Raw genomic sequence first — 27,716 nt, 5'->3', positions numbered from 1 at the left:
ATAAAAAAAAACTACTAACACCACACACTCTAGCAAAATTACACTATAAAACCATAGATCTTTGTGCTCTGGATCATAAAAAATTACTACAATCCACAATGCTCTCCTCCTAAAAGTTAAACTATGTATTTTGCAACTGGTCTTAGCATCTTTGAGGAGCATTTTAAAACAAAGAATTACGTAATTTCCAGTAAGGCCTCATTCACGAGTCAGATTTTTTCGCATAGAAGAAAATCGGACTGATTATTTGGATCAGAGAGAATCAGAGTGTGGTAGAAGTGTCATTTGATTTTACTGTACGTGTGTCTGCATTCAACCAAAAAAACGGTCAGCGTGATGTGGGCACTAGCAAGCACAAGGGAGTGCATGCTTAGCTGCTCCTGTGCCAAAGCATGGGGTCACCGTCCTGGGGGTGGGCTACTCATTCATTACAAATGTGCCAATATAGCTTTAAAAGGTGTAGATTTAGCACAGTTGTAAGGAGTTAATTGCTGATAATCAAGCATGGGATTTTTAGACCATGAAATGCTGCATTTAAAGTATTTTAATTATTTTTTATTTTTTTATTTTTTTTTTTTTTATTTAAATCAGTGACTTCAGTAATTTATTCCAATTGGTATATTTACAATTTCGATCCTCTTTCTGCTAAACATTTATCAATATCAGACTAACACATTTTGGGAGCTATGAATGAAGCAAAATTGTGTCTCCATGCTTACCCTCATTCTTTAAACGCAATTCCTCTTTCAAGTCCACCATTTCCTGTTTGAGTCTGTTCAAAGTAGAGGACTCGTTTGTTGCTATACGCTTAGACCTACGTAGAGTAGTATCATTATCCTTTTTATTTATGCTGGTGTCTATAGGAACAGAAGTTGTATCATTAGCAGATTCCTCCAGAGACGCCTCTAGTTCCTGAATGTGTTGATCTCGTTCCTAAAAAAAAAAAAAAAAAAAAAAAAAGGGTTAAGAAAAAAAAAAAAAGTAAATAAAACCGCTGCATCCACATCGGACCATTGAAACGATGAAATTATAGATGAGTACTTTTGAGCTGATAGACAAAAGTTCCAATATGATCACACTAAAGCAACTAAATTTTGTATAGAATTTCACAAATGCCTATGTACGGTAATTAGGAACCAGTAGCAGACCGTACGAGTAGAATACATACCTTGCAAATAAACAGTAGGATATAATCATATTATGGATGGAAGGGGGCAGAGGACAAGTGACCCTAAAACATCTTTGAAAAAAGAGATCCCTTACAGAAGTCATGATATGACTAATCTTGTTGATTTAAAAGCCCTTCTTCTGCCACTCCGATTTCTTGATACTCTGTCACGAGATGTTTATACCACAGTCGTGGCCAAAAGTTTTGACAGGGACACAAAGTTTGCTGCTTCAGTTTTATAGTGGCAATTTGTACTAACTCTAGATTGTTATGAAGAAAGATCAGATGAATTGAAAATGTAAAAAACAACAAAAAAAAAAAAAAACATTTACCAGATCAAAGAACTTCAAAGAGGTTCAATTGCTGTGAAGACTGCGTCTGTGCGCTCAAGAACCTCCTTCAAGTGCCAGTCATGACTTTTTAGGAGAATTCAACTATAGGATCGGTGCATCACCAGTGCACAGCTTGCTCACGAATGCCAACATCCAGGTAGGAGTCTGTGCAAAGAGTGAGGTGAAGCTCTCAGAGGCTGGGCGGATGTCAAAGAGCAGGAAAGCAGCCACTTCTTCCCAAGAAAAAACAATGAGTTTTACATGACCAGGAAACTCCATAGATCTCAATCCCATTGAGAACTTGTGGTCAATCCTCAAAAAGCAAGAGGACAAACTAAAACACTGTTATAAACTCCATGCACTGATTAGTCGAGAATTGGTTGCAATCAGTCTGGACTTCATCAAGATACTGATATTAAGAATGTACTGTAAGCCCAAATTGCAGAAGTCTTGAGAAATAAGGAGCAACGCCATAAACTTGCATTACTTTTTTGGGACTTACCATAAAAATTTCTCTTGTAGCCTTCAATTGAGAGGGGGAGGGGAGAGACAGAAAACCAAACCATGGGTGTATGCTGTTGCCACCTATTACAATCTAAATGAAAAGTTAACTCCTCCTCAGCATGTTACACCTGCCTACTGGCACCAATGTACACAGCGAGAAAGCAGTATGAGAAACAGAAAAATGTTTTACAAAGAAAAGAAAACACAACATACGCCCAAACGTGGCAACAAAAGGACAAGAGGGGGTGCTGTGTACCCTAATGAAGGCTACGAGAAAACGATTTTACGGCAAGTCCAAAAAATCCTCTGTTCTCAAGCACTTCATTGGGGATACAAAACCATGGAACGTCCAAAAGAAATTCCCAGAGTGGAAAATATATCAATGTGAAAGGCAAATCTCTCATGTAGCCACCAGAGCGACTGACACTGGCAGCAGCTTTCTGCACAGACTTGCATACACAAAGGCAAAGGTGTGAATCTTGTGAAAGTACAGTCATGGCCAAAAGTATTGAGAATGAGACAAATAGTAATTTTTCCAAAGTTCACTGCTTCATTTTTTGTAATGGCAATTTGCATATACTCCTGAATGTCAAAGAGTGATCAGCTTAACAGCAATTACTGTACTTGCAAAGTCAATATTTGCCCAGAAAATGAACTTTAACCCCCAAAACACATTTCAACATCATTGCAGTCCTGCCTTAAAAGGAGCAGCTAATATCGTTTTAGTGATTGATCCATTAACACAGGTGTGGGTGTTGATGAGGACAGGCGATCAATCAGTCATGATTAAGTAAGAATGACATCACTGGACACTTTAAAAGGAGGCTGGTTCTTGGTATCATTGTTTCTCTTCAGTTAACCATGGTTATCTCTAAAGAAACACGTGCAGCCATCATTGCACTGCACAAAAATGGCCTAACAGGGAAGAGTATCGCAGCTACAAAGATTGCACCTCAGTCAACAATCTATCGCATCATCAAGAACTTCAAGGAGAGAGCTTCCATTGTTGTCAAAAAGGCTCCAGGGTGCCCAAGAAAGACCAGCAAGCGCCAGGACCGTATCTTAAAACTGTTTCAGCTGCGGGATCGGACTACCAGCAGCTTGCTCAGGAATGGCAGCAGGCTGGTGTGAGTGCTTCTGCACGCACTGTGAGGCAGAGACTCTTTGAACAAGGGCTGGTTTCAAGGAGGGCAGCAAAGAAGCCACTTCTCTCCAGAAAAAACATCAGGGACCGACTGATATTCTGCAAAAGGTACAGGGAGTGGACTACCGAGGACTGGGGCAAAGTCATTATCTCTGATGAATCCCCTTTTCGATTGTTTGGGACATCTGGAAAACAGCTTATTCGGAGAAGAGGTGAGCGCTACCACCAGTCTTGTCTCATGCCAACTGTAAAGCATCCTGGAACCATTCATGAGTGGGGGTTGCTTCTCAGCCAAGGGAATCGGCTCACTCACAGTCTTGCCTAAAAACACAGCCATGAATAAAGAATGGTACCAGAATGTCCTCCAAGAGCAACTTCTCCCAACCGTCCAAGAGCAGTTTGGCGCCCAACAATGCCCTTTCCAGCATGATGGAGCACCTTGCCATAAAGCAAAGGTGATAACTAAATGGCTCATGGAACAAAACAGAGATTTTGGGTCCATGGCCTGGAAACTCCCCAGATCTTAATCCCATTGAGAACTTGTGGTCAATCATCAAGAGACGGGTGGACAAACAAAAACCAACAAATTCTGGCAAAATGCAAGCATGGATTATGCAAGAATGGACTGCTATCAGTCAGGATTTGGTCCAAAAGTTGATTGAGAGCATGCCAGGGAGAATTACAGAGGTCTTGAAGAAGAAGGGGCAACACTGCAAATATTGACTTGCTGCATAATGACTTGCTGCATTAACTCATTCTAACTGTCAATATAACCTATTGGTACTCATAATATGATTTCAATTATATTTCTGTATGTGATATAAACATCAGACAAGCACTAATAAAAACCAGAGGCCAGCAGATCATGTGAAAATATAATTTTGGTATCATTCTCAAAACTTTTGGCCATGACTGTATAGGCAAAGTCAAAGTAGCAGCTCTTCAAAACTGCATAACCGAAGGCCAATTGTAAACAGCCCAGGAAGCTCCACAGCCAGGTGGAGTGAGCTTAACCCCTGGTAGGGGCATTTTGTTCTTGGCCTTATAAGTTTCCAGAATTGAAGACCGTATTCAGTAAGCAATGGTCACTTTGTTATCCCAGAAGAATGACTCTGCCTCCAAAGTCTGAACATCTGAAAGTAGCCATCACTGGTAAACAAAATCAGTGAATTTTATCTTGTATCCAGAAGAGAGAATTTCCCTGACCCAGGCATTGCTGACTAGAGGGTGCCACGCGTTCCACAAAAGGAGAGCATTGTCCACCCAAAGAGATTTCCTTGGTGCGTAGTGCCCGGTCATGCAGAGATAAACTTGGCGCTTCTGGTTTGTGAGGACTTGGCAGGATGATTGTGTGGATGCCAAGAGGAAGCCAGCTTGAAGGATGGTCTCTTGTCTTGAAGGGCTGAAGGACTCTTGGTGGCTGAACACGAAGTGACAAACGTAGCAAAACTCATGCAGCTTTTGTGTAGGTCTAGCTTGAGGGAACAGGATGCTCTTACTGAAAGTATCTCATCAAGCTTTTGCTTAACAGGCCAGAGCCCTGGAAGGCTTGTAAAGAATAGTTTGGGTGCAAAATTCGTTTTCCATCACTCGAGCCAAAAATACCAGACAGATTGTCAAGATGTTGCTTGAAGCCTGAGTGGAATAGCCAACAGCTTCAAGAGAGCGAAGATATTTACCCTCATGGGCAATCTGTAACTGCCTTGGCAAACCAGGTAGCAGTGAAAGCTGGACACAAGGCTGAAACCTGGCTTCAAGCACAGACTTGGCCATGGATTCAACTTGTCTGTCTGTGGGGTCTTTTAGAGAAGCTACATGAGAGTGGTAGAGTCGTGATTCTTGATAACAGAGACAGGAGGATCAACCAAGGGAGAGCAGGATCAGGTGGCAACTTTTGCTGGAAAAGGATACAAAACCACCATGCGTTTGTCTATGTAAACGTTTTTTTTCAAATTGCAGAGTGATTTATTAAAAAAAACAAAAAAACCCACACACACCACACATTTGGCAGCATGTCTGACCCTCCTGAAGGACATCGTGCTGGAGAGGGTGAGTTATCCACTTCCTTAACATTGAGGGATTAGTTTAAAAAAAAGCAGTACTGTTGCCCATTTCCCCAAACTTGAGCACCTAATCAGAATCCAGATCAGAGTCAGATTTGGCATTATAATCATATATATGCCTGAGGTGACCGAGCCTCAGTGAAGGAGGAGCGGGATGGTCAGTGCAGTCTAGGAGTTGTGGAGAAAGAAGGAGACCGAAATAATGAATTCGCTCTGGGCCGCTTAAACCGCTGACACCATCTGCAGTACTACTGTGGAGCAGACCTGCCGTACTACTGTGGAGTAGGTGGTGGGTATGACTCAATCTGGGCAATGGCTAGAGCGCCAGATGCAGTAGTAGATATGGAGAGATGCTCCACAAGAGTGACTAAAGTCTGGGTCAGGTCAGCTACAGACACATTAATGGCTCAAGCTAGAGGGGAGTGGACACGCTCTCCTCATTGGCTGTGAAGAGCTCCTGAGCCAGCTGAGAACGGGCAAGAGAACAAGGGCCAACACTGTCCACACCAATGCCTGAACGCAGACCGCGTTAGGAGAAAAATTCAACCTAACCCCTGGCAAACTGTATAAGCATACTGTTTTTTTTTTGTTTTTTTTGGGGGGGGGGGGGGCCAAACATAGGGGAAAAAAAGTAAATTGTAAAAAATAAATGACAGTAGTCAGAGACTTGTCTGGGACTCCAAATCCTTGGCTGCCTCCTATGTAACACGAAGCTAAACTGAGGAGCATGGTGCCAGGTCGGTGTCAATGACTTTAAATTTTAGTTTTCAGTGTCAGCCTCCTGGTAGCACCAAACACCCATGGCTTCTTGTGTCCCCCAAAGAAGCACCCGAGAAATTGAGTCTTTACATAAACCTTATGCATTTGTCAATAACATTTTAAAAACTTATGAAATGCTGATAATTGTACTTCAGTAATGATAGACATCTGACTAAAAGACACACTGAAGCAGAAGACTTTGAAAAACAAAATTTGCGGGAAGCTCAAAGCTTTTGGCCTCAACTGCATACCTAGTTATGATGTGAATTATAGCAGTTAAAAATGTTTTTCTAGCATTTCACTACATTGTCTCCTAAAACCAATTGAAAGACCTTAACTAAATTCAAGAAAAAGTAAAAAAGGTGAACACATCGCTACAGTACATTCTCGCTATTAAAAAGGGGATATCAGGTAAAAATTAAAACTTACCACCTATCCATAGGAGAGGTGATAATTACTGACAAGTGGGAGATCAGTAGCTGGGCCCTGCACGGATCAAAAGAATGGGGGATTATTTTTTTTTTATCCCCAATGGGGCACTTTTATCCCATGTACAGGTCGGATGCCTGGAAAAAGCAGTGAAGAAAAGTTCATTGGTTTGTCGTCTGATGCAAATCCCAGCAGCTGGATCCCCACCTATCAATAAGGTCTCATGTACTCAGTGAAAAGGTGATAACTTGGTTTCATCAGACAGCCCCTTTAAAGCGCACCTGGATTGTGCTTAGTAAATCACATACACTGTTAAGTGGGCGCAGTTATACTGAGTAAAATGATAGTTTTGTTGATAAAATCTGTCCAGTGGTTTTTTTTATAATCTTTATTTTCATTTCTGCCATATGGGCTTTCAGTGACCTGCCTACTATTTTAAATACTGACTGTCATTTGTGTCACATTGAAACTTACATTCCACAAAATGGCCACGATGATTTGTCTTCCCTTATCCTGATGAAGTTGGGCAAAACTTCAAAAACGCATAGGTTTTAATTAGCAAGACAAGAATTTAATAAAAAGATTTAAAGTCCTTTATTGGAACCATTGGTATAGTGTCTACACATGGACTAGCCGCCAGCACAGTGGAAACAGATTTATACTCCTTATCACAATGAATACATAATGAGAGCACATGCATATCATGGCAGAATTGAAACTAAAGATTATAAAAGAACCACTGGACGGATATCATCAACAGAAGATAGTTAGCGACAGATTTTAAAAAAACAAAAAACAAAACACCCCACCCTACGTCACAAAATTCATAATCACTGCAAATGTACTTATCCAGCCTTGCAAACGCACCTCCAACTCCTGCTTGTAATAGTTTGTAAGGGATTCCTTCAGGTTTTCCAGTCTATCATCATACATCTCTTCCAGCAATTCTCGCTCATCTTCCATTGTATCACTTCAGAGAAATAAAGACACTTTAAGACTGTAAATTAGCAAGTAAAATCCTTAAAAATACCGAACACAAAATCTTACCTGAACTGAGTCTTCTGTTGCTGCATGATTTCCATCATCTCATCGCAGACTTCCTTCCGGATTGTTGCCTCCATGTCAAGATTTTCTTGACTTTTTTTAATTAGAAGCTGTTTTAGATTTTCTACAACCTGCAGCAATTCCTGAGAAAACAAATAAGTATAAGCATTCAACCAATGTAAAATAAATAGGTTTTCACTGTGTTAAATTAGAGAAGGACACCAACTTCTCTATTAAATGTTGTGATATCAGCTTGACTGCTGTCTTCGCCATCAGACTCCTCTTCAGCATCTTCATCATCTGTATAACTACGATTTGCCAGAATACTACTCTCCTTGATAAGGGACTGAATGGTTGGAAGATTCATTTTCACTGCTGGTGCTTGGACTAGCTGTAAAAGTAAGCAGATAGCCTCAGGATTAGCCGTCAATATTGGATTCTCAGCAACATTACCAATTTGTGGGCTGTGGCACTCAGTTGAACACCACATTCCCTTTTCTGTCCACTAGGCACATATTTGTACTTTTTGTAGCAGCTATGACTGGTATTAATGCTAAAATACTGTAGTGCATGTTAATCTAATGCAGAACCAATACAAAAAGTTCTGAACTGTGCCTGATAAATAATGAAGCGCTCACTAGGGTATTGTGGCCTCTTTACATGGCCAAGCAATGGAGGTGCCAAGAATCTAGTATTAATGATCTATCCTTAAGATTAGTTACTTTTTAAAAAATGATGGCCAGTTTCAAAAAACTTTATATGACAGGTCAGAAGTTTTGACTGTTGGGGATCCAACACTCACTGAAACATGAGGAAGACGACATTATCACCCTTAGAGAACAGTATGCAGACTCCTAGAAGTCTAGGAGCACATCTTCATCTAACCCTGCCACTCTGATAATACTAAATTACAACAGAAGAGATAGATCTTACAGCTGAACAATTCTATCCCTTTGCTTAACTATTCATGGAGGTCTTAACATCTAGACAACCAGGGCCGTGGAGTCGGTGTCCATTTTGGTGAAGTCGGTATAAAATGGACCGACTCCAACTCCTAGAATATATAATAAATTGGGTACAGTAGTTCAATGCAGTTTGTGGGGAATATTTTTTCAGAAGAATTTGGGAAAGTTATGAAATGTTCTATAAATGCCTGTCCTATTCCTGATCTAAGGGTCTAGACTTTTAGCGGAGATGAATCTGTGCTACAGTAAATTTATCACTTAAACATGAGCAAAGTATGAGGGAGTCGGAAACATGGAAATTGAGGAGTCACAGTGGGGAGTCGGAGGTTTGGCTTACCGACTCCACAGCCCAGCAGATAACCTTTGAAATTCTGATGTGTCACTAAATCTAAAAATTTTTATTAGACAACTAACTATTTACAAGCAAAACAAAACCCATTTTAGGCTGTTTTCACGCAGCATTTTTCCGCAGAACCATTTTTATTTTTTTTTTTCATTTTTGCTCACTCATCTCCAACTAGATCAACAATGTATATAAAGTTCATTTTAGTAGCCGGTTTTAACTAGGTGATACTTAAGCTCATTTACCTGGCTTGCAATGGCGGAGAACTTCATAGCATGTAGGGTCTCATCATAGGTTGAAGAGCATTGATTTATATTCACAATCATGCAAGATTTTCCCCTCCCCGTGAAGAATGCTTGAAAGACACGGGTTAATTTGCTGTCCCTGAATGGAACCACATTCTGCCTCAGTCTAGGAGAAAAGAGCAGTACTGTGAGATGTATTCCTCTTAAAGGAGAATTTTGTCCAACAATTTAAAAGGTACGATATTTCGCAGGGCACAATCTCCTACAAGGAGTTGTGCTTGATTTAAAACACGGAATTCAAAGCCGTGGCCACTAGAGCCTGGATGAGTGCGCGCAGTAGTTACATTAGGAGAGAAAACAACGCCTAAATACATGTCAAGTCTCTCCAGTCCATTGATTTCTATATAACAGTTATCTGCTCACCACCCTCTCTTTCTCAGGTCCTTACAAGCTGCTGTCACAAGTCTTACAAAAATCTCCAACCACCACAAGCAGTTCTCCTAATGATGGCTCTCACTTTCCTAATTTGTGTGAGTGTTCAAACAAAAATTCCATTTACATATAGAGAAAATGGGTTAAGTGTTTGAAAGCAAAACAAAGTATGCAGGAATCAAAGAACATGCAATGTACAGCCAACACTATCTCAAAGCAATCTCACTTGTTATGTTGATTTTGTCTCAGTGCAGAAATACAGCGGCCCAGAGTATGAAGAGATGTATTAATATTTGTAGCTTCCTTTAGCCGATCCCCGCTTCTCTGATCTTTGCATCGTTCAGATCCAGCCAAATCACAAAAGGTTAACCTTTTAAAATAGCATATATAAAAAAAAAAAAAAAAAAGGGATAGGGGAAAAACAAAAAACAGCCAATTAAATAAAATCTGTTTTAACACACAAGTTGCATTTAGTAAAATATGAAGTGATAAAGTTAAAAATTATGTACTTACTCACTAATCTTTGGTGTGAAGTCATTTTTGCCTTGCAGGTGGAGAATACGAATTGAGAAGATGCTATGACTAAAAAAGATGGGGAAAAAAGTTAGGAAACTACTGCTTAAAATAAAATACAAAATTATGAGCGAACAAGCATTTAATCTTACCTTCGGCTAGAATTCTGGTTTAGGTGGGTGCTTGCGAAGCTTTGATTTTTCCTTCCAACCCTCAGCACTTTCCAAGCTTCATCAGCATTCTGAACATTAATCCAGTTTAGATCTATTGTAGGATAAAATATGTATGCTTACTTATCAATTTAAAACAGGACAAAAAAGGTAGAAAATACACAAACTATAAAAACTATTCCAATTAAGGGCCTTGTCCAGCCACAGAATGTTGTAAAGTAATAAAATAGGTAATCCTCACTTTACCATTCCTCTGCTACTCATGTTCCAGATGGATATGCGACTACTGCAGCCAATCACTAGCCACACCACTGCATCATATACAAAGATTGTCTGCAGCGGTCACATGTCTGTCTACACCAAACAGAAGTACAGAGAACGGCAATGGGGAAAAAAAAGTGGCAGGGTTCAAGTAAGGCGAGATGTACTTATTAGGGTTTTTTTTCCCTGCTAGGTTTCACAGGATTTGCATGTACAGTACAGACCAAAAGTTTTGACACCTTCTCATTTATAGAAATTTCTGTATTTTCATGACTATGAAAATTGTACATTCACACTGAAGGCATCAAAACTATGAATTAACACATGTGGAATTATATACTTAACAAAAAAGTGTGAAACAACTGAATATATGTCTTATATTCTAGGTTCTTCAAAGTAGCCACCTTTTGCTTTGATGACTGCTTTGCACACTCTTGGCATTCTCTTGATGAGCTTCAAGAGGTAGTCACCGGAAATGGTCTTCCAACAATCTTGAAGGAGTTCCCAGAGATGCTTAGCACTTGTTGGCCTTTTTGCCTTCACTCTGCGGTCCAGCTCACCCCAAATCATCTCGATTGGGTACAGGTCTGGTGACTGTGGAGGCCAGGTCATCTGGCGTAGCATCCCATCACTCTCCTTCTTGGTCAAATAGCCCTTACACAGCCTGGAGGTGTTTGGGGGTCATTGTCCTGTTGAAAAATAAATGATGGTCCAACTAAACGCAAACTGGATGGAATAGCATGCCGCTGCAAGATGCTGTGGTAGCTGGTTCAGTATGCCTTCAATTTTGAGTAAATCCCCAATAGTGTCACTAGCAAAGAACCCCCACACCATCACACCTCCTCCTCCATGCTTCACGGTGGGAGCCAGGCATGTAGAGTCCATCCGTTCACCTTTTCTGCGTCGCACAAAGACACGGTGGTTGGAACCAAAAATATCAAAATTTGGACTCATCAGACCAAAGCACAGATTTCCACTGGTCTAATGTCCATTCCTTTTGTTCTTTAGCCCAAGCAAGTCTCTTCTGCTTGTTGCCTGTCTAGCAGCTTTTTTACCATGAAGGCCTGCTGCACAAAGTCTCCTCTTAACAGTTGTTGAAGAGATGTGTCTGCTGCTAGAACTCTGTGTGGCATTGACCTGGTCTCTAATCTGAGCTGCTGTTAACCTGCGATTTCTGAGGCTGGTGACTCGGATAAACTTATCTTCATAAGCAGAGGTGACTCTTGGTCTTCCTTTCCTGGGGCGGTCCTCATGTGAGCCAGTTTCTTTGTAGCGCTTGATGGTTATTGCAACTGCACTTGGGGACACTTTCAAAGTTTGCCCAATTTTTCGGACTGACAACTTCATTTCTTAAAGTAATGATGGTCACTCGTTTTTCTTTACTTAGAATTTGTATTATGGCAAGAAAAAAGCAGCTAACAGTCTATTCAGTAGGACTATCAGCTGTGTATCCACCAGACTTCTGCACAACACAACTGATGGTCCCAACCCCATTTATAAGGCAAGAAATCCCACTTATTAAACCTGACAGGGCACACCTGTGAAGTGAAAACCATTTCCGATGACTACCTCTTGAAGCTCATCAAGAGAATGCCAAGAGTGTGTGCAAAGCAGTCATCAAAGCAAAGGGTGGCTACTTTGAAGAACCTAGAATATAAGACATATTTTCAGTTGTTTCACACTTTAAGTATATAATTCCACATGTGTTAATTCATAGTTTTGATGCCGTCAGTGTGAATGTACAATTTTCATAGTCATGAAAATACAGAAAAATCTTTAAATGAGAAGGTGTGTCCAAACTTTTGGTCTGTACTGTATATGAAATTCTGGGCAAGCTTGCTTTAATTTACCGAAATAATCACTAAAATGTATTATTCCTTTAAAACAGGAGCTGAAATATATTTCTTAACCCAAGTCTGATTACCTTTAACATAGGGATTTCCATTCCTGTCCTCACACAGCCTCAGTGTGGTTCGTTTGCGATTTGGCACAGATGGCAATGGCTCCAATAAATCATATACAAATTCATTGTAAATTTCAAAGTATGACACCCAAATTGAAATCTGCACATCAGCGGGGTCCTGCAGCGAAACAGCATCTTGCAGTCCCCAATGTGAAGTTGTCTCTGTTATGAAGATAAAAGGTTGAAGGTTAAAATGCCTGATTATTGCCAATACAAATAAATAAAAGCTGATGAACAATGATACCTTCAAGCTGACTGCTCGTTTGGTTTTCATGGTTTGTAGAAGAGAGACCACCAATGCCACTGTCAAAGCTCATGCTAGTGCCAGCTCGTAGCTGAGAATCATTGCCACCACTTTTCATAGGTGTGAAAAGTTGTTCCTGTAAAAGCCAAAATATAAAGCTGCCATATCCGTTGTGTAGATCATCAATATGTGACTGCTGGGGAGGACCTGAAACCTAATGCCATGACTAAACAGCTGATATCTGCTCTAGCAGCAGCTAGAAGCAAGCAATGTATGGAGCAGGCTACTGCAGCTCCGTACATTGTTCAGCAGCCACTACCAATTACTCTCGTTTATCTCCATGCATGAAACTGAGTCTGGCTGTGTGATGGAAGAAATAACTGCAAGGCTATGTGCTCACGATGCGTACCAGCTTGCGGCCCCAATCTACGGAACTGCCGCGGCGGCTTCCGCTCATTATGCAAATGAGCGGCACCATTTTCTTTTTTCACCCACTTGCGTACTTTCCTCATAGAGGTTAGGTCTATGAGGAAAGTCCACATGCGGACCCACAAGAGAAATTGACATGCCGCGGTCTGAAAGACGTGCCGTATGTCAGTTTCCGCAGGAGCCCAGATACGCATAGTGGACATGGGATTTCTACAAATCCCATCCACTATGATGTCAAACCCGCAGCGGCCAGATGTTACGCTTCAAAACACGCAGTATCAAACCTGCAATGTCTCCGGATCGTATGCACACACCCTAAGATGTTTCAGAGAAAACCTAGTTCGAAAAGGCTGCCAGGAGAGACCTGACCAGGCAGATGCAGTCCTCCAGCTGGCTTCTTCCCGCCCAGCTCCAGATGATTGACAGATCCTCTCCCTTTGTGGCTTTTTAAACCACGCTTTCTCCAATACTCCATAGCGTTTCAAAGAGACAGATCTGGCTGCAATTGTTCAGCCAGGCTCCGATTCATGTTGCCTGTGGTTCAGACAGCACGAATCTAATGACAGGTTCCCTTACAAAAAGTTATTACTTTTAGGGAAAAAACATTTTTTTTTTTTTTTATTATTATTAATATGTAAAAAAGTATATTACTTCCAATTATTTTTATCCTCTGCAGACTTCAAAACTAATTATAATCTTCTTAAACTTTGAGTTGCTAGGATGTCTCCCACACCCAACAGACAAATGGGTAGGAGATCCTGGTCTCCACCCCTCACATACAGAAGCAGCACCGTCAAGAAGATCATTACATAGCAGTAATGAGTTAATCCAGCAATGGGATGAGATAGCAGAACACTAATTAGAAGCAGCAGCATCTGTGTGCTTATGCCTCTGTCTCTCTGCCTCTTCCAGCACTCTATATAGATTTTTATTGAATGGACCTACAATCTGACTATAGCTAGAAAAGCGCATCTATACTCAGAATCTCTAAAGTCACACTTTACCAGTAAAATTAGAGAGTCAGTGATCAGCACAGGAGGCTGGGTTGGATGGAAATGGAGAGAGTATAATATTGGCTGCTAAGCTAAGTTACAGAAATTTATCATCTTCACTTGCACTGTTGATATATGGAAAATAGAGACAAGATTAAAGTGATATTCTCATGTTATTAAATTGCTTTAGACAACATGAAAATAAGCAAGTTTGCAAATGACTTGCTTTTTCTATCTGCTGTCATAAGAGCTTGTATCTTACATACAGTACAGCTTATTTCCATAGAGCTTTGTCACTAGAGCCTGGATGAGTGCGCACAGTAGTTACATTACAAGAGAGTAAAGAACGTCTAAAATACATGTCAAGTCTCTCCAGCCCATTGATTTCTATATTGCAGTTATTTGCTCACCACCCTCGTTCTTAGCTGCTGTCACAAATCTTACAAAAATCTCCAACCACCACAAACAGTTCTCCTAATCATGGCTCTCACTTTCCTGATTTGTGTGGGTGTTCAAATAACCCATTTTCTCTATATGCTGTGACAGTCACTGGTGTGATATGAGGGGAGGTATGTGTCACTCAGGTTGCTAGCCTGTGTGAACTGAAACCTACTAAATTTCTGCCAGCATGTTATGTGCTGGGGGTTAACTCACTAAAAGGGTGTCTTTTTGTGAATGGCAAAGAGGGTGGGAAGTCATTCACACTACCTCCCCTCAGGGTGTGGCTGAGCAAGGTTTAAATGCTCAAGTCACTATTGTTTCCTGTCTGTAGTGTGTGGTCTGGAGAGTGAAGTCTCCAGGTTGTGTTGGGCTGAAGCCAGAGAGCAACACCGGAGAACTGGTGTTGGCGAGACTTCAATGTGCTACCCTGGAGCGGGCAAAGCATCGCTTGCTAATGGACTGTTATACTTTAGCTTTTGTTTTCCCGTTAACCCCGAGAGGGCCTGTTTCTTTTTATGGGACGGTGCTGGAGTTTATGCCACACAATAAACCAGTAGGAAGTTAACACGAACTGTGTGTCCAGTGTTTGCCTCTGGAGAGAAGAGCAAGTCGCTTTACCACAATGTATATAGTAACAGTTGTTTGTTCTGAAGTCAACACTGCTGAAAGTGTTTTAGTAGAACTAAAAGGCTAAGCACAAGTTCTGCTAAGGCTACAGCTCTGCTACTGACAAAGAATGTCACTTAGGGAGTGCCCCAGCCTCCCTCCCCCTGCCAAATAAAACCCCAAACAGAAAATAAGGAGATTACAGAATTGTGAGTTACTCAAGAGACAACTTGAGAACACCCTTTTAAAATTACATACTTTTTAAATCTGTCCTTCATTTATCAGGTTTATGAACAACATGACTGACTTATCTGCACTAACCTCACGCAAATTAGAGAGCACAGAAACTTTCTTTAGCTCTTCTTGACGCACTTGTTTGCTGTCCAGCCAGATTACCTCATTGGACAGAGGTTTGAGGTCAGAACTTTTGTACAGACGGTCTTGAACACTATTGAAAATAAGGGATATGGAGCGAGGAAGAATACCACCATCCTTGCTAGTCCCTGGGGAGTTAAAAATAAACTAATATATGATACTGAGACTATGTAAATCTGAAAAATAAAAACCCCACACCAAACCAACTTGCCTTGTATAGTGTATGTTTTTCCTGAGTTGGTCACTCCGTAAGTATACACCAACCAGTTCTGACCATTTAGGGCATCTTTTACCACATGCTTCATAGTTCCATCAAAAAACTGTTTCTGTCCAACATCTGGTCCAAAAACCTATTGACAAAAACACAATGAACCACCACTAAAATAAAATAAAAAAAAAACATATTGAAAAGTGAATAAATTTACTTACATTAGAGAATGTAAATTTGTGCGCACTCTGTCCCTGCAAGCGTTCAATGTGTCTCATGGCAAGAGAGTCTTTGGGGGCTCGCAAGACCAAAGTCTCCTGATCCTCTACCACAACACAACCCTGTAGGGGAGAAGAAAAAAAAAAAGGTTTGGCGTGAAGTGACACAAAACACACAACCAAATGGCTTTCAAAACGCACATCACAGATGAAACTGCTTGTCTTACCTGGTTTTCTTTTTTTTCTAGCTCACCAGCTACAAATGGTCGAATCCTGACATACACCATAACTTTATCGGTGCTTTCATTGGCAGATATCTAGAAGTATGAATAAGAAAAACTGAATAAAATGTGTGCACCTTCATTTTGCATAAGAAAGGCAAAATTAAACATTGGTGTTCCCTTTTCAGAAGGGCACAAAGCAGCAATGTCATGAGCAGGATTGTCGAGTAAGGCCAAGTTCCCACGATGAGTATTTCGTGGCTTTAGGATACGTCCAAAAATCTGCAGTATTCGTGCACCAGTTTATTTAGCTTACTTGCAATTTTTCATTGTTTTTTTGTGGTTATTACAATTTTTTTCTTCTTGGCATGCCGTATTTTAAATGAAACTGCTTTGATTTGAAAATTTTCTGATACTTTGGCTTGATAAAAACTATTGATACAGTCATGTATGGATTATATGCGCTTTTACTGCAGAAACGCACAGGGTTTTTTTTTCCTGCAGATTTTCCACATCTTATTCAAGTCTATGGGGAAAATTTGCAATTAAAACGAGTATTTACCCATTTATAAAGAGCACCACCCCAGTAGGTTTTTTTTTCTTCCCAGCACTGAAGTGGCGCTTCACATATAAGTCCCCAGCCCCCGGTCATATACTCACCTTCCGGCGTCTTCCCCGTTTTTTTGCCACTGCTCTAGTTCCACGGCACCATCTTGTCACAGTAGCTTCTGACTGGTTGGAAGTCAGAAACTGCATCACAAGCTCTCAATACAAGTCTATGAAAGACAGAAAGAGGCTCTCAGATTTGTATTGAAAAGTGACCTCTGCGCAGCTTCATGCAACACTGGAGCTGCGAACAGGTTTCTTTTCGTCGGAGACCGGCAAGAGGGGTGTCAAAAACAGATGAAATCGCACGGAAGGTGACTATTTTAGACTCCAGTGGTGCAATAAGTTAAAAACACAAACAAAAAAAAACCTGCTGGAGTGGTGCTTTAAAAAAAACAAAAAAAAAAAAACAAAACCACACACACATACTGTACTCATTGTTGGAACTGAACCGAAGGCTTTTTTTCACATTTCGCAGTGTCCATTGGTGGTATCTGAATAATAATCTATACAGCTCATGTTGCCGATTATTCAGACGTCAGTGATTTTTCTCACAAGCAAAAAAAAAAAAAAACTATACCATTTCCATCAGTATATAGGTTCAGATTTTCATAAGTGTTTGGTCAATGTGTTGATTTTACTATCAGTGATTTTCTCATATGAAAAATAAAAATTGCAAAAGCTTCTCCAACTTATTAAAAAGGTAAAAACAGACAGCACGTGTATTGCAATGAGTGCTGTCTGTAATTTTTCATGGATCCGTAGACTTATGGACAATTTTAATCCATGACACAGATCAGTTTTTTTTGTGGACACAGCCTATAATAAAACAGACATATAAACTATTATGTGTACTGTACATGTTCTACAGATCGATAAAAAAAAAAACACGTATATAAAAAACTAACTTGTGAATGAGGCTTAAGGATAACTTTTATATGCAACTTGTCCATACCAGAGAAGTCTGTCCTAATCCAGGTGAAATGCAGGAGAAATCGCCAAGAAGATCTTTCCGAATACCCGCCGCACAGTCCGCAGCTGTAGATTCAAACACTGGAGACTCCTCATCATCAGATAGCACACCGAGCCCCGGAGAAATTACATTGCATGTCATGTTTGGGCTGTTAATGTCTATTCCTATAAAAGAAACAAAGCCAGTTCAAGGTCATAAGAAGTTTTCAGTAGTTCCCCAATTGTAGGCTGCTATACACAAAGGACAGAGTACTTCTAATGAAAGCTCACAGTTCTTGTACACTGCTCAAAAATATAAAGGGAACACTCAAATAACACATCCTAGATCTGAATGAATGAAATATTCTCATTGAATACTTTGTTCTGTACAAAGTTGAATGTGCTGACAACAAAATCACACAAAAATCATCAATGGAAATCAAATTTATTAACAAATGGAGGCCTGGATTTGAAGTCATCCCCAAAATTAAAGTGAAAAAACACACTACAGGCTGATCCAACTTTGATGTAATGTCCTTAAAACAAGTCAAAATGAGACTCAGTATTGTGTGTGGCCTCCACTTGCCTGTATGACCTTCCTACAACACCTGGGCATGCTCCTGATGAGGTTGTGGATGGTCTCCTGTGGGATCTCCTCCCAGACCTGGACTAAAGCATCTGCCAACTCCTGGACAGTCTGTGGTGCAACACGACGTTTGTGGATGGAGCGAGACATGATGCCCCAGATGCGCTCAATCGGATTCAGGTCTGGGGAACGGGCGGGCCAGTCCATAGCTTCAATGCCTTCATCTTGCAGGAACTGCTGACACACTCCAGCCACATGAGGTCTGGCATTGTCCTGCATTAGGAGGAACCCAGGGCCAACCGCACCAGCATATGGTCTCACAAGGGGTCTGAGGATCTCATCTCGGTACCCAATAGCAGTCAGGCTACCTCTGGCGAGCACACGGAGGGCTGTGTGGCCCTCCAAAGAAATGCCACTCCACACCATTACTGACCCACTGCCAAACCGGTCATGCTGAAGGATTTTGCAGGCAGCAGATCACTCTCCACAGCGTCTCCAAACTCTGTCACTTCTGTCACATGTGCTGTTATGATCTGCAACAAGTACTAAGGAAAGAAGGGGAAAGCTTTCCCTACAGTAAGACTAAGCTGAATCCCTACGATGTAGCGGGCTGTCTGTTCCTAGCAAACAGACCCGCCTTAGTTCTAGGCTAATCTGAACGAAGACCTATAGAATAAAAGGGAAGGGGTCCCTAAAAGAACTAAGGACTGTAACAAAAATGGGACACCTCCTGAACAGAGAAAGTTGTTGCAGAACATAAAGAAACTGACAATAAGGTACTAGAGGTCCCAGAAGGACCAAGCGAACTGACAGAGATAGGCACAGAAGCACCTGGCTAGCAAAAACAGTCAAACACTGAAGTCCAGCACAGCCAAAAGGAGGAGCAGGACTATAAAGGCAGATGGTCACGTAACCGCAAAACACAAGATGGGAAAAACAAACAGGAGGGTTCTAACATCTGCTCAGTGTGAACCTGCTTTCATCTGTGAAGAGCACAGGGTGCCAGTGGCAACTTTCCAATCCTGGTGTTCTGTAGCAAATGCCAAGCGTCCTGCACGGTGTTGGGCTGTGAGCACAACCCCTATCTGTGGACGTCGGGCCCTCATAGAGTCGGTTTCTAACAGTTTGTGCAGACACATGCACATTTGTGGCCTGCTGGAGGTCATTTTGCAGGGCTCTGCCAGTGCTCCTCCTGTTCCTCCTTGCACAAAGGCGGAGGTAGCGGTCCTGCTGCTGGGTTGTTGCCCTCCTACTGCCCCTCCAAGTCTCCTGGTGTACTGGCCTGTCTCCTGGTAGCGCCTTGAGCCTCTGGACACTACGATGACAGACAGCAAACCTTCTTGCCACAGCTGTCGAATTGATGTGCCATCCTGGATGAGCTGCACTACCTGAGCAACTTCTGTGGGTTGTAGAGTCCGTCTCATGCTACCACGAGTGTGAAAGCACAACCAACATTCAAAAGTGACCAAAACATCAGCCAGAAAGCGTTGGTACTGAGATGTGGTCTGTGGTCCCCACCTGCAGAACCACTCCTTTATTGAGTGTGTCTTGATAATTGGCAATAATTTCCATCTATTGTCTATTCCATTTGCACAACAGCATGTGAAATTGATTGTCAATCAGTGTTGCTTCCTGAGTGGACAGTTTGATTTACTTGTAGTTATATTCTGTTGTTTAAGCGTTCCCTTTATTTTTTTGAGCAGTGCATTTTAAAGCAAATGCCCTGTGAAATCATGTTTCCCACAGTCACTAATATATTCTATTACCATGCTTTACGAGTTAATTCACTTCAAATATAAATGAATTCAGTGCATGGAATAGTGAGACACTTCTTTCTACATTGAATGGTTTTTCCTTAGGCAAATCAACTGCTAACACCAAACGGTTGTCATGTTTGAGCAGAGCAGCTCACGTGGAGTCACACCTTCCTTCCATACCAAACATGTTAGTCAAGATTTAAAAATAACCAATCCTCACACAATGGAAATAAAATAGTGGAGTCTAAAGGCCCCGTCACACTTAGCGACGCTACAGCGATCCTGACAACGATACGACCTGTCAGGGATCGTTGCTGTGTCGCTATGTGGTCGCTGGTGAGATGTCAAATAGTCAGATCTTCCCAACGACGCTGCAACGATACGGTTACCCGTAGCGACCTGTATAACGATGTCGCGGAAAAGGCAACGCAAATGCACGCCTATGTGTCTCAGTTTTGAGTCACCAACTAGGTCGTTGGTAAGGTGTCAAACGCACCGATGCATGCTACCCAGCAGGACCTCAACGATCAAAAAATGGTCCAGGCCGTTCTGACACGACCAGCGATCTCACAGCAGGGGCCTGGTCGCTGCTACGTGTCAAACGTAGCAAGATCGCTACTGAGGTCGCTGTTGCGTCACAAAACTTGCGGCTCAGCAGCGATCTCGCTTGCCTTAAACAGCAGCCAACGGGTCAACGGCTAGGAATTGAACATGATAGCAGACTATGTTACAAATGTAAACTATTAGCCAAGTTTGTAAAAATCTAAAAGTTAAGGATTGAGATAACATTGCAGCCATTTGTTTTCAGTGATCAGCATTATAAACTTCAATTAATAACCCAAAGTAAGTAAATACAAGTTCATTATCTACCGAGCTTCCGGGATTTGTCCAGGGCTGAACGACAGGTCACATGACTCAATGACTTCACGGCAGGGCCTTCACAACACCGCGAGCAGTGCAAGACACTGGGCGCAGCAGAGAAAACACCGGGAGGACATCGGAAGGTAAGTATAATTTTTTTTTTTTTTAACAGTTTCTATAGTACCCAGGTCTGGATGAGAGTCTTCTCTCCTCCAGAACTGAGTACCATCCACACATTGAGCAGTGTGATATCCGCTTGTGCAGATGCAGTGATGCGGTCCAATGCAAGTTAATGGCGGCGATTACGCTGCGTGTCCGCAAAATTAATGGACATGCTGCGGATTTTTGAGAGCAGCATAAATGCTACGGAAAAATCCGCAGCATGGGCATTGACATTGCGGCTTCTCATTGGTAATCCATCCCCCATGGTCCCCAAGAGTTTACGCAGCGTAAATTCCACAGCATAAACGCTTGGAAAATGCTTTGTGGGCACGCAGCCTGACAGTTCAGCCCTATGGTTGAACTGCTGGTCTCAACTGTGCGCTTTTCAAAGCTGCAAGCAGAGGTAGCTTTGCATCAGAAGCATTACTTCAGCGCTGAACTCCTTGCCTAGAAAACTGGCCCCTTCTGATGGGCTGCAAAGGTGGCTGCTAATAACCTAGGCAACGAGCAGTTACAGAATTAAAAGTCATTCCTGTACTTGATAAAAGGATTGCATCTTTTATTACAAGTTTAGCTTTTTGTCTTTACAACCACTTTGCAATTTTAAAGCATTACGTTACGAAGCCAAGACCCTTAAATTTTCAGAAATGCCAACTTTTATGCCAGCATGGTTATAGTCCACCCATCTCTGAGGATCTCTCTCTAGATCTAGCCATACAAATATCACTGGTTTCTAATTGTGTGCGAGCAGGATGAAATGCTAATCATGACAGATCAATTCTCCAAGACTTGCCTCAAACATGGCCATCTATACAAGCCATGTGGTCATAGTTAGTTAAAAGCGCCAAATCAGTAAAATTAGTTGTATGTTTTTTTGTTTTTTTTTTAATTTGAAAAACTAAGAGGAGATCCAAAAGGATCAACATTTTAGGGTTCATGCACACATCAGTGAACTGTCCATTTACAGCAAAGTCAGATTTGAGGATCTTACAGGACATGAATAAAGAAATGATTTGTGCCAGATATTGTAACAGATAAACCATCTCCAAATAGGACCCACAGCCATGTTTGGCACTATCACATCTGAATATGGCTTTTCTATTTTTTTTTATCCAATCTCTTTGAATTACCTGTCAGTAGACCCACATCTGGTTGTAATTTCCCTTTCAGCCATGTATGAAGAGGCAGTCCATGGTGAAAGTCCCCTATATTAGTAATCTAATCAGTGCCAAGAAATGTCATCCTCCTCACTAAGCTATATAACAGTGCAATTTAGTTTAAATATTTACTTCTACAGAAAGTTATCACTTTCTTTAAAGCATCCATCAGTGGTGTGAAAACTTGTAGGCAAGGATCTAATGGACATTTCTATCAGTCTGTTCTTAGCAAATGAGCCAGGCGCTAAACAGCAATGGTTTGTATATGGAAGCATTTCCTAAAGGGAGACACTTTTATTGTATCGATAATATATATAGCACAATAAAAAATAATAATTTCCAAAGACAATTTAGAGGGGTTATCAGGCGCTGCTCACTGCCCCCACCTTCCTACAGATAGAACATAAAGAGGAAGTCAGACCAGCTGCAAGCATTTAGTTCAAGAAGGGGTTGTCCTAGTAGTAGACAACACCATTAATGCTAATTTTCAAGGTCTTTACCAAGGGTGCAGGTACTGCATAGCAGCCTAAAGATATGACCCAGAGAAAAAGGTCTATATCTCTGGAACCTTATGGTGAAAGTTGAAAAAGAGAAAAGCAGGAATAGAACAAGAGCTGATCCCAGGTATCAGATATTGATGGCCTATGCTTAGCGGTGTCAATGCCACACTGCACAGCCTGTATATCCCAGGTGACGTCTGCAGCCAGTCATTGGGCTCAGCAGTGTCCCGTGTATACTGCGGGGGCCAGTAATTGGCTGCAGAGGGATGAATTCAGTCATCTATGTCTCACAGATGTCTAAGGGATTAAGGGAACATGAGGGACGCAGCTCTGGAACAGGAGGGTGGGAATTATGTTACATGTATTGCTGACTATGCAGTTTTCTCATTTTCTTGGACAATTTTCCATGGTGTAAACTGAACAGAAAGTATAAATAAGGAGTAAAGCTGGCCAATGGCTGTCCACCCACAGAGTCTGCCCCCCAGAGACCCACACTGGGTCATTATAGTCTGAGAAAACACAAATAACACCAGGGATTTCCTACATGCCATATCCCTGCTGGGTATACTCCTCACACTAGGATCCCCAGTAAGACAGCGACTTCAGTCTTATGTGCACACAACACACAGGGTTGAGACAGAAACCGCCCTGCACTCACAACAGGCAGCAGACATCACTGAAGAGACTGGCGCAGCATGCAGGTCACATGCCCGAAATGTCGCAGAACAGAAGTCACAACACCACGTCCCACATTAGAAGCAGAGAAGGCGCTTCCTGTATAGATCTATAAGCGTGGGAAAGCCACACACGTGGACTTACCACCAGCAGGTAGAAGCGGCACCTCCGCACTTGCGACTGCACAACTGTTACTACACTTTCAAAGCAGGCGCTGCGGCTTCTAGCCACTCACAATGCGTTATGTAAAAGCCAGCCAATGACAGAGAGGAAGCATCCAAACTGTCCAATCAGAGCACAGCTAGTGCCTCCTAAGCTGCCTGGGAGTGTTCGTTTGACCCGCACACACAGGTAGTGAACGTCCCTGCTCCGGCATGTGGGTGGTATCAGTGACATTACATAGTCACGTGTCCAGCAGTATGGAGGACATGTCAACAATACACCGCCCCGTGTTTATGGTAGTCCGAGTCTAAAGTCCTATATGAGCCTACTGTATGAGCTGTGACGTCATGGAGCGGCTCCCATACAGCTCTATGGGCTGTACTGATCGGTTCATTTTCCACGGATGCTGTGACATCGCTTACCGTGTGTATCGCTGTACAGTACAGGTCGTCAGGAGTCCTGAATAGCCATAGCCTGCATGGACAATGGAGTGGGCAGTGTGCGCCCGATCCATCTTTTCTTTTTATTTTGTAGGTTTCTTGCACCTGACTTTTGAAATGCTGCACACAGTTCTGGAATTTTGCGCAAAGCCAAAACATTTTTTTAGCTAAAAAAAAATTGCTCATTTTTCAAAGGGCGCAAAAAAGTGCTTCAAATAACTGGGGTGTGGGGGGCAGAGGGTGTTGTCGCCCCAGAGGGGCCCACCCAAAGATACGCTACCCTTTACTTTATCGGTATGTGCAGCTCGCCATACAGTAAGGTCTTGCAGTAGAGAGACCGTGTCTACCACTCGCTGTTCTGTAGACCGTGGGTGATTTAAACCTCTGGTCTACAGAACGGCCGAGGCGCCAACGCTCGCACAGGACGTCAAGATCCCGGCGCCGTGACGTCATCATGTGGCGTTGGGACTCTGTTGTCCTGTGCGTGCATCGGCGCTATGACAGGTGCTGGTCCCTCTATATGTGTAGATTTCTCATGTGACACGGGCACCGATGGGCAGGACTTATGACGTCCTTCTGCCGCTGCCATGTTAAATGCCACTGTCAGAGATCGCGATTCGGCTGTTAGGGGCACATGACAGCTTTACAGATCAGCTATCATGTCCCCGGAAAAGTGCAGGCTTATCGCCAGAGCCCGTGCCATACGTGTACGGCACATGTCGGAAAGGGGTAAAATGTTACGTGGGCACTTAAGCATTATTGTTATAGGGGCACTCTATTGTGACCGTCAAAGGGGCAAAATGTGGACACTGCTTTCTAGGGCATTTGCACAGGGCATTTATATTTTCTAGGGGGAAATGTTACCATCTAGAGGTCACAAAGGAGGCATTATCATTATGTAAGGGGCACAGTGGTGGGCGTTATTATATGGGGTACTAAGAGGAGCACTGTTATTGTACCACACAACAAGTGCAGTAATAGGGACACATACAGCAGCTCAGCATTGGGGTTTCAGCAGGATAAGGAGTTTCGGGAGGTTGCGGATAGATGGGGAGGTTGCTGGAAATATGAGAAGTCTTATGGGTCTTTGTTATAATCTCTGCAGACGAGTCCTGGCTGGAAGAAGTTGTCATGTCTGTCTGGGTCAGATGGAAAAGACGGGAAAAGTGAACGACTCCATAATAAAAAATGTCAGAAAGAAGTCACTATCTATAACTGTACTGTAATCACTTGTATGTTCTGCAGGACTGGTATCTATAACTATATGTCACCATATGGCGGTAATATCAGTGTGTCACCATAGTTTTTGTGAGAGTTACCGGTTAGGGGCCCACTCAGACGTTTTGTCCCTCCCTGAGCTGAACCACTAGCTATGCCTCTGTAACTGGCATACATAGAATCGCTCCAGGAGGGGGACAGGAGTAATTTAGTGACTTTAAGTGACAAAAACCTGGTGACAGATTGCCTTTAATCTGAGAGCAGCATAATGTAGGGGCAGATACCCCGATTCCAGTGATGTGTCAATGAGCTGCTTCCTGTAATTTTGATAAAATCAGTGTTTTATCAGCAGGAGATCATCATTAGAGGTTTAGTAAACCTGCCGCCAGGTAAACAAACATTAATGAGCTCTGTAAATCTCCACCTCCATCACTATCAGCTTTTATGTACACTACACAGGGAGAAAGGTGTGTGTGGGCGTGTGTGTTTATACAGAGCTCAACATTTAGAGAACTGCTATATTTGCAGCAGATAAAACAGTGATTTTATCAAAATGACAGCAAGCAGCCTAGTAAGTGATAATTCCAGCAATGTAAGGTCTCAGCCCCTCAGCTGCTCTCAGATAGGGTATCAAAACCCTGATTACAATTTCCCTTTAAAAAAATGTTGCACATCATGAATTTGTCTAAAGCACCTGGAAAAGCCACACGGATGGATGTAAAAAAAATAAGATAACGAAACAACAAAAGACAAGTTTAAAAAAAAAAGGCGCAAGTTGTTTGATGAGAATTTGTTGCATATCAGAAAGTCACAAATTGGAAGGTTCATACCAAAAAATCTATTGAAACCTGTGTTTTTCTTCCAGTGATGTCCATATTGTCAAACAGTACATTAATGCAATCGACTACTTTCTTGTGCCCCTCTAAAAAGAAAAACCATAAACGTAATCCATTTGTGTATTTGCAGTCCATGGCGCTGTTGGTGGGGGTCTATCTGAATCCCATTTTTCGTGTATTCAAATAGAACCCCCAGGCGCGTTACAGAATACAGCCTCTGATCTGACAACAGTCCCAGCTCCTCTTTTGATTAGCCGGCCTGTCGCAATGTTTTCGTGTCTGCTGTTGTCACACTTATGTCTGTTGTGCTCAAAGAAATTTTGAGCACAGCAGAAATTAATGTGTTTACAACTCAGCTGCGGACAGGAAATGTGGGGGAAGGGGCAGTACAGCAGAACTAACAGTGCTATGAGAAGAGGAGAGCTGACAGAAGGGTTTGTAATGTGACACAGCTAAACTCAGCTGCACTGTCCACCCCCCCCACACTGACTCATGCACAAAGTTAGACCAGGAGATCAGCACAGTATCATTACATCTCACACACTGAGAGATATGCTCTAAACTATGGTAGGGACGTAATCTTTTTCTGCTGTGTTGCTACCTGTTTATGATTCGGCAATTCATACAGGGAGAAGAAGTACACACGAAAGCTGTATGATAACTTTTGATAAGTCCCAAGTCTGCGTTAACTTATTAGGTGCCATTATTTTGATTGCTAATATCTCCATAACAGAGAGGGGGGAAATAAAAAAACAAACATTTTATTCCTCTCTGCAGCCACTATTACATGGTGTGTCCAGTTCCTTAAATGTCAAACAACTGCACCTAGTTTTGATTTAAATGTGTCCAGTGATGATATCTCCCTGTCTGATACAGGGAAAGGCTCATTCATCATTCAGACATCCGTGCACATTGCTTGGGGCATGGACCGTAATTTATGGACTGGCTACAGCGCTCCCAACCCGAGCATGACAGCCTCATAGAAATACAAGAAACTGCCGTGCTTCCATCAGGAGACCTGAGACCAGTCCATTCTTGGACCAATTTTACAAACATCTGAATGGGCCCTTGTGTGTTCCAGACAGTGGGGGCAGTGTAACAAAATGCTCTTCCCTCAAATGTTTTAAAAGGGGTTGTCCACTACTGGACAAATCCCAGCTTAATCAATTCACGGCTCCATAGAAAATAAAAGCAATGTATACTCACCTCCCACAACGGTGCCAGTCATGTAAACGCTGCTTTTCCCGGTGGGTGATGTGACATTGGTAAGTCATGTGACCACTGTAGTCCATTAGGAGCAGCCTTTAGGCTATGTGCCCACGATGCAGAAATGCTGCAGAGAGTATTTGTACATGCGTTTTTCCAGCCAGGGACATGCGGATGTGAAGCGTTCTTCACTTGCATTTCTGCATGCGGGTTGACAAGCGCTTTCCAAGCGATTTTAGCATCACTTGGAAAGTGCTTGACAATTAATTTTGGTGTGCTCCCTCCCTACTATATGCCATTTCTTTTTCTTGCCTCTTGTGCTTGACAACTTGGTCACACTATATAAATCCTTACATGGATTTATATAGTGTGACCGTAAAAGAATGGTAAAAAATAAATATATACTTACCTTCTGAAGGCCCCCAGAGTCTTGATTCGATGCGTCTCGACTTGCCGGCAGCTCACGGTACACTGAAGGACCTGCCGTCACATGACTAAATGACGTCAGCGCAGGTCCTTCAGTCCACCGC

The 27,716-nt window shown here is 42.2% G+C and overlaps 1 protein-coding gene across 4 annotated transcripts in view; it reads right to left on the bottom strand.

Annotated features, from left to right (window-relative positions):
- Positions 1-23,588, bottom strand: part of KIF20A (kinesin family member 20A) — a 32,206-nt gene extending 8,618 nt beyond the window's left edge. For 3 of the 4 annotated variants that reach the window (XM_073651411.1, XM_073651412.1, XM_073651415.1), the window contains exons 1-16: positions 23,469-23,588; positions 17,631-17,812; positions 16,076-16,165; positions 15,852-15,971; positions 15,634-15,772; positions 15,369-15,550; positions 12,580-12,715; positions 12,297-12,497; positions 10,094-10,205; positions 9,942-10,010; positions 9,655-9,798; positions 8,997-9,162; positions 7,670-7,834; positions 7,447-7,586; positions 7,267-7,369; positions 720-933 (exon numbers count right to left, since the gene is read on the bottom strand). In XM_073651411.1, coding sequence (XP_073507512.1) covers positions 720-933; positions 7,267-7,369; positions 7,447-7,586; positions 7,670-7,834; positions 8,997-9,162; positions 9,655-9,798; positions 9,942-10,010; positions 10,094-10,205; positions 12,297-12,497; positions 12,580-12,715; positions 15,369-15,550; positions 15,634-15,772; positions 15,852-15,971; positions 16,076-16,165; positions 17,631-17,789 — 2,140 coding nt within the window. In that variant the 5' untranslated portion in view covers positions 17,790-17,812; positions 23,469-23,588. Of the gene's footprint in view, positions 1-719; positions 934-7,266; positions 7,370-7,446; positions 7,587-7,669; positions 7,835-8,996; positions 9,163-9,654; positions 9,799-9,941; positions 10,011-10,093; positions 10,206-12,296; positions 12,498-12,579; positions 12,716-15,368; positions 15,551-15,633; positions 15,773-15,851; positions 15,972-16,075; positions 16,166-16,729; positions 16,846-17,630; positions 17,813-23,468 lie in introns of those variants that run through there. The other variant, XM_073651416.1, reaches the window with a different exon arrangement.
- Positions 23,589-27,716: the final 4,128 nt, after the last annotated feature.

This window comes from Phyllobates terribilis, unplaced genomic scaffold (assembly GCF_046119375.1).
Source record: "Phyllobates terribilis strain yellow unplaced genomic scaffold, ASM4611937v1 Scaffold_11__3_contigs__length_659146591, whole genome shotgun sequence".
Taxonomy (NCBI): Eukaryota; Metazoa; Chordata; class Amphibia; order Anura; family Dendrobatidae; genus Phyllobates; species Phyllobates terribilis.
This window is presented reverse-complemented; position numbering and strand designations above follow the sequence as displayed.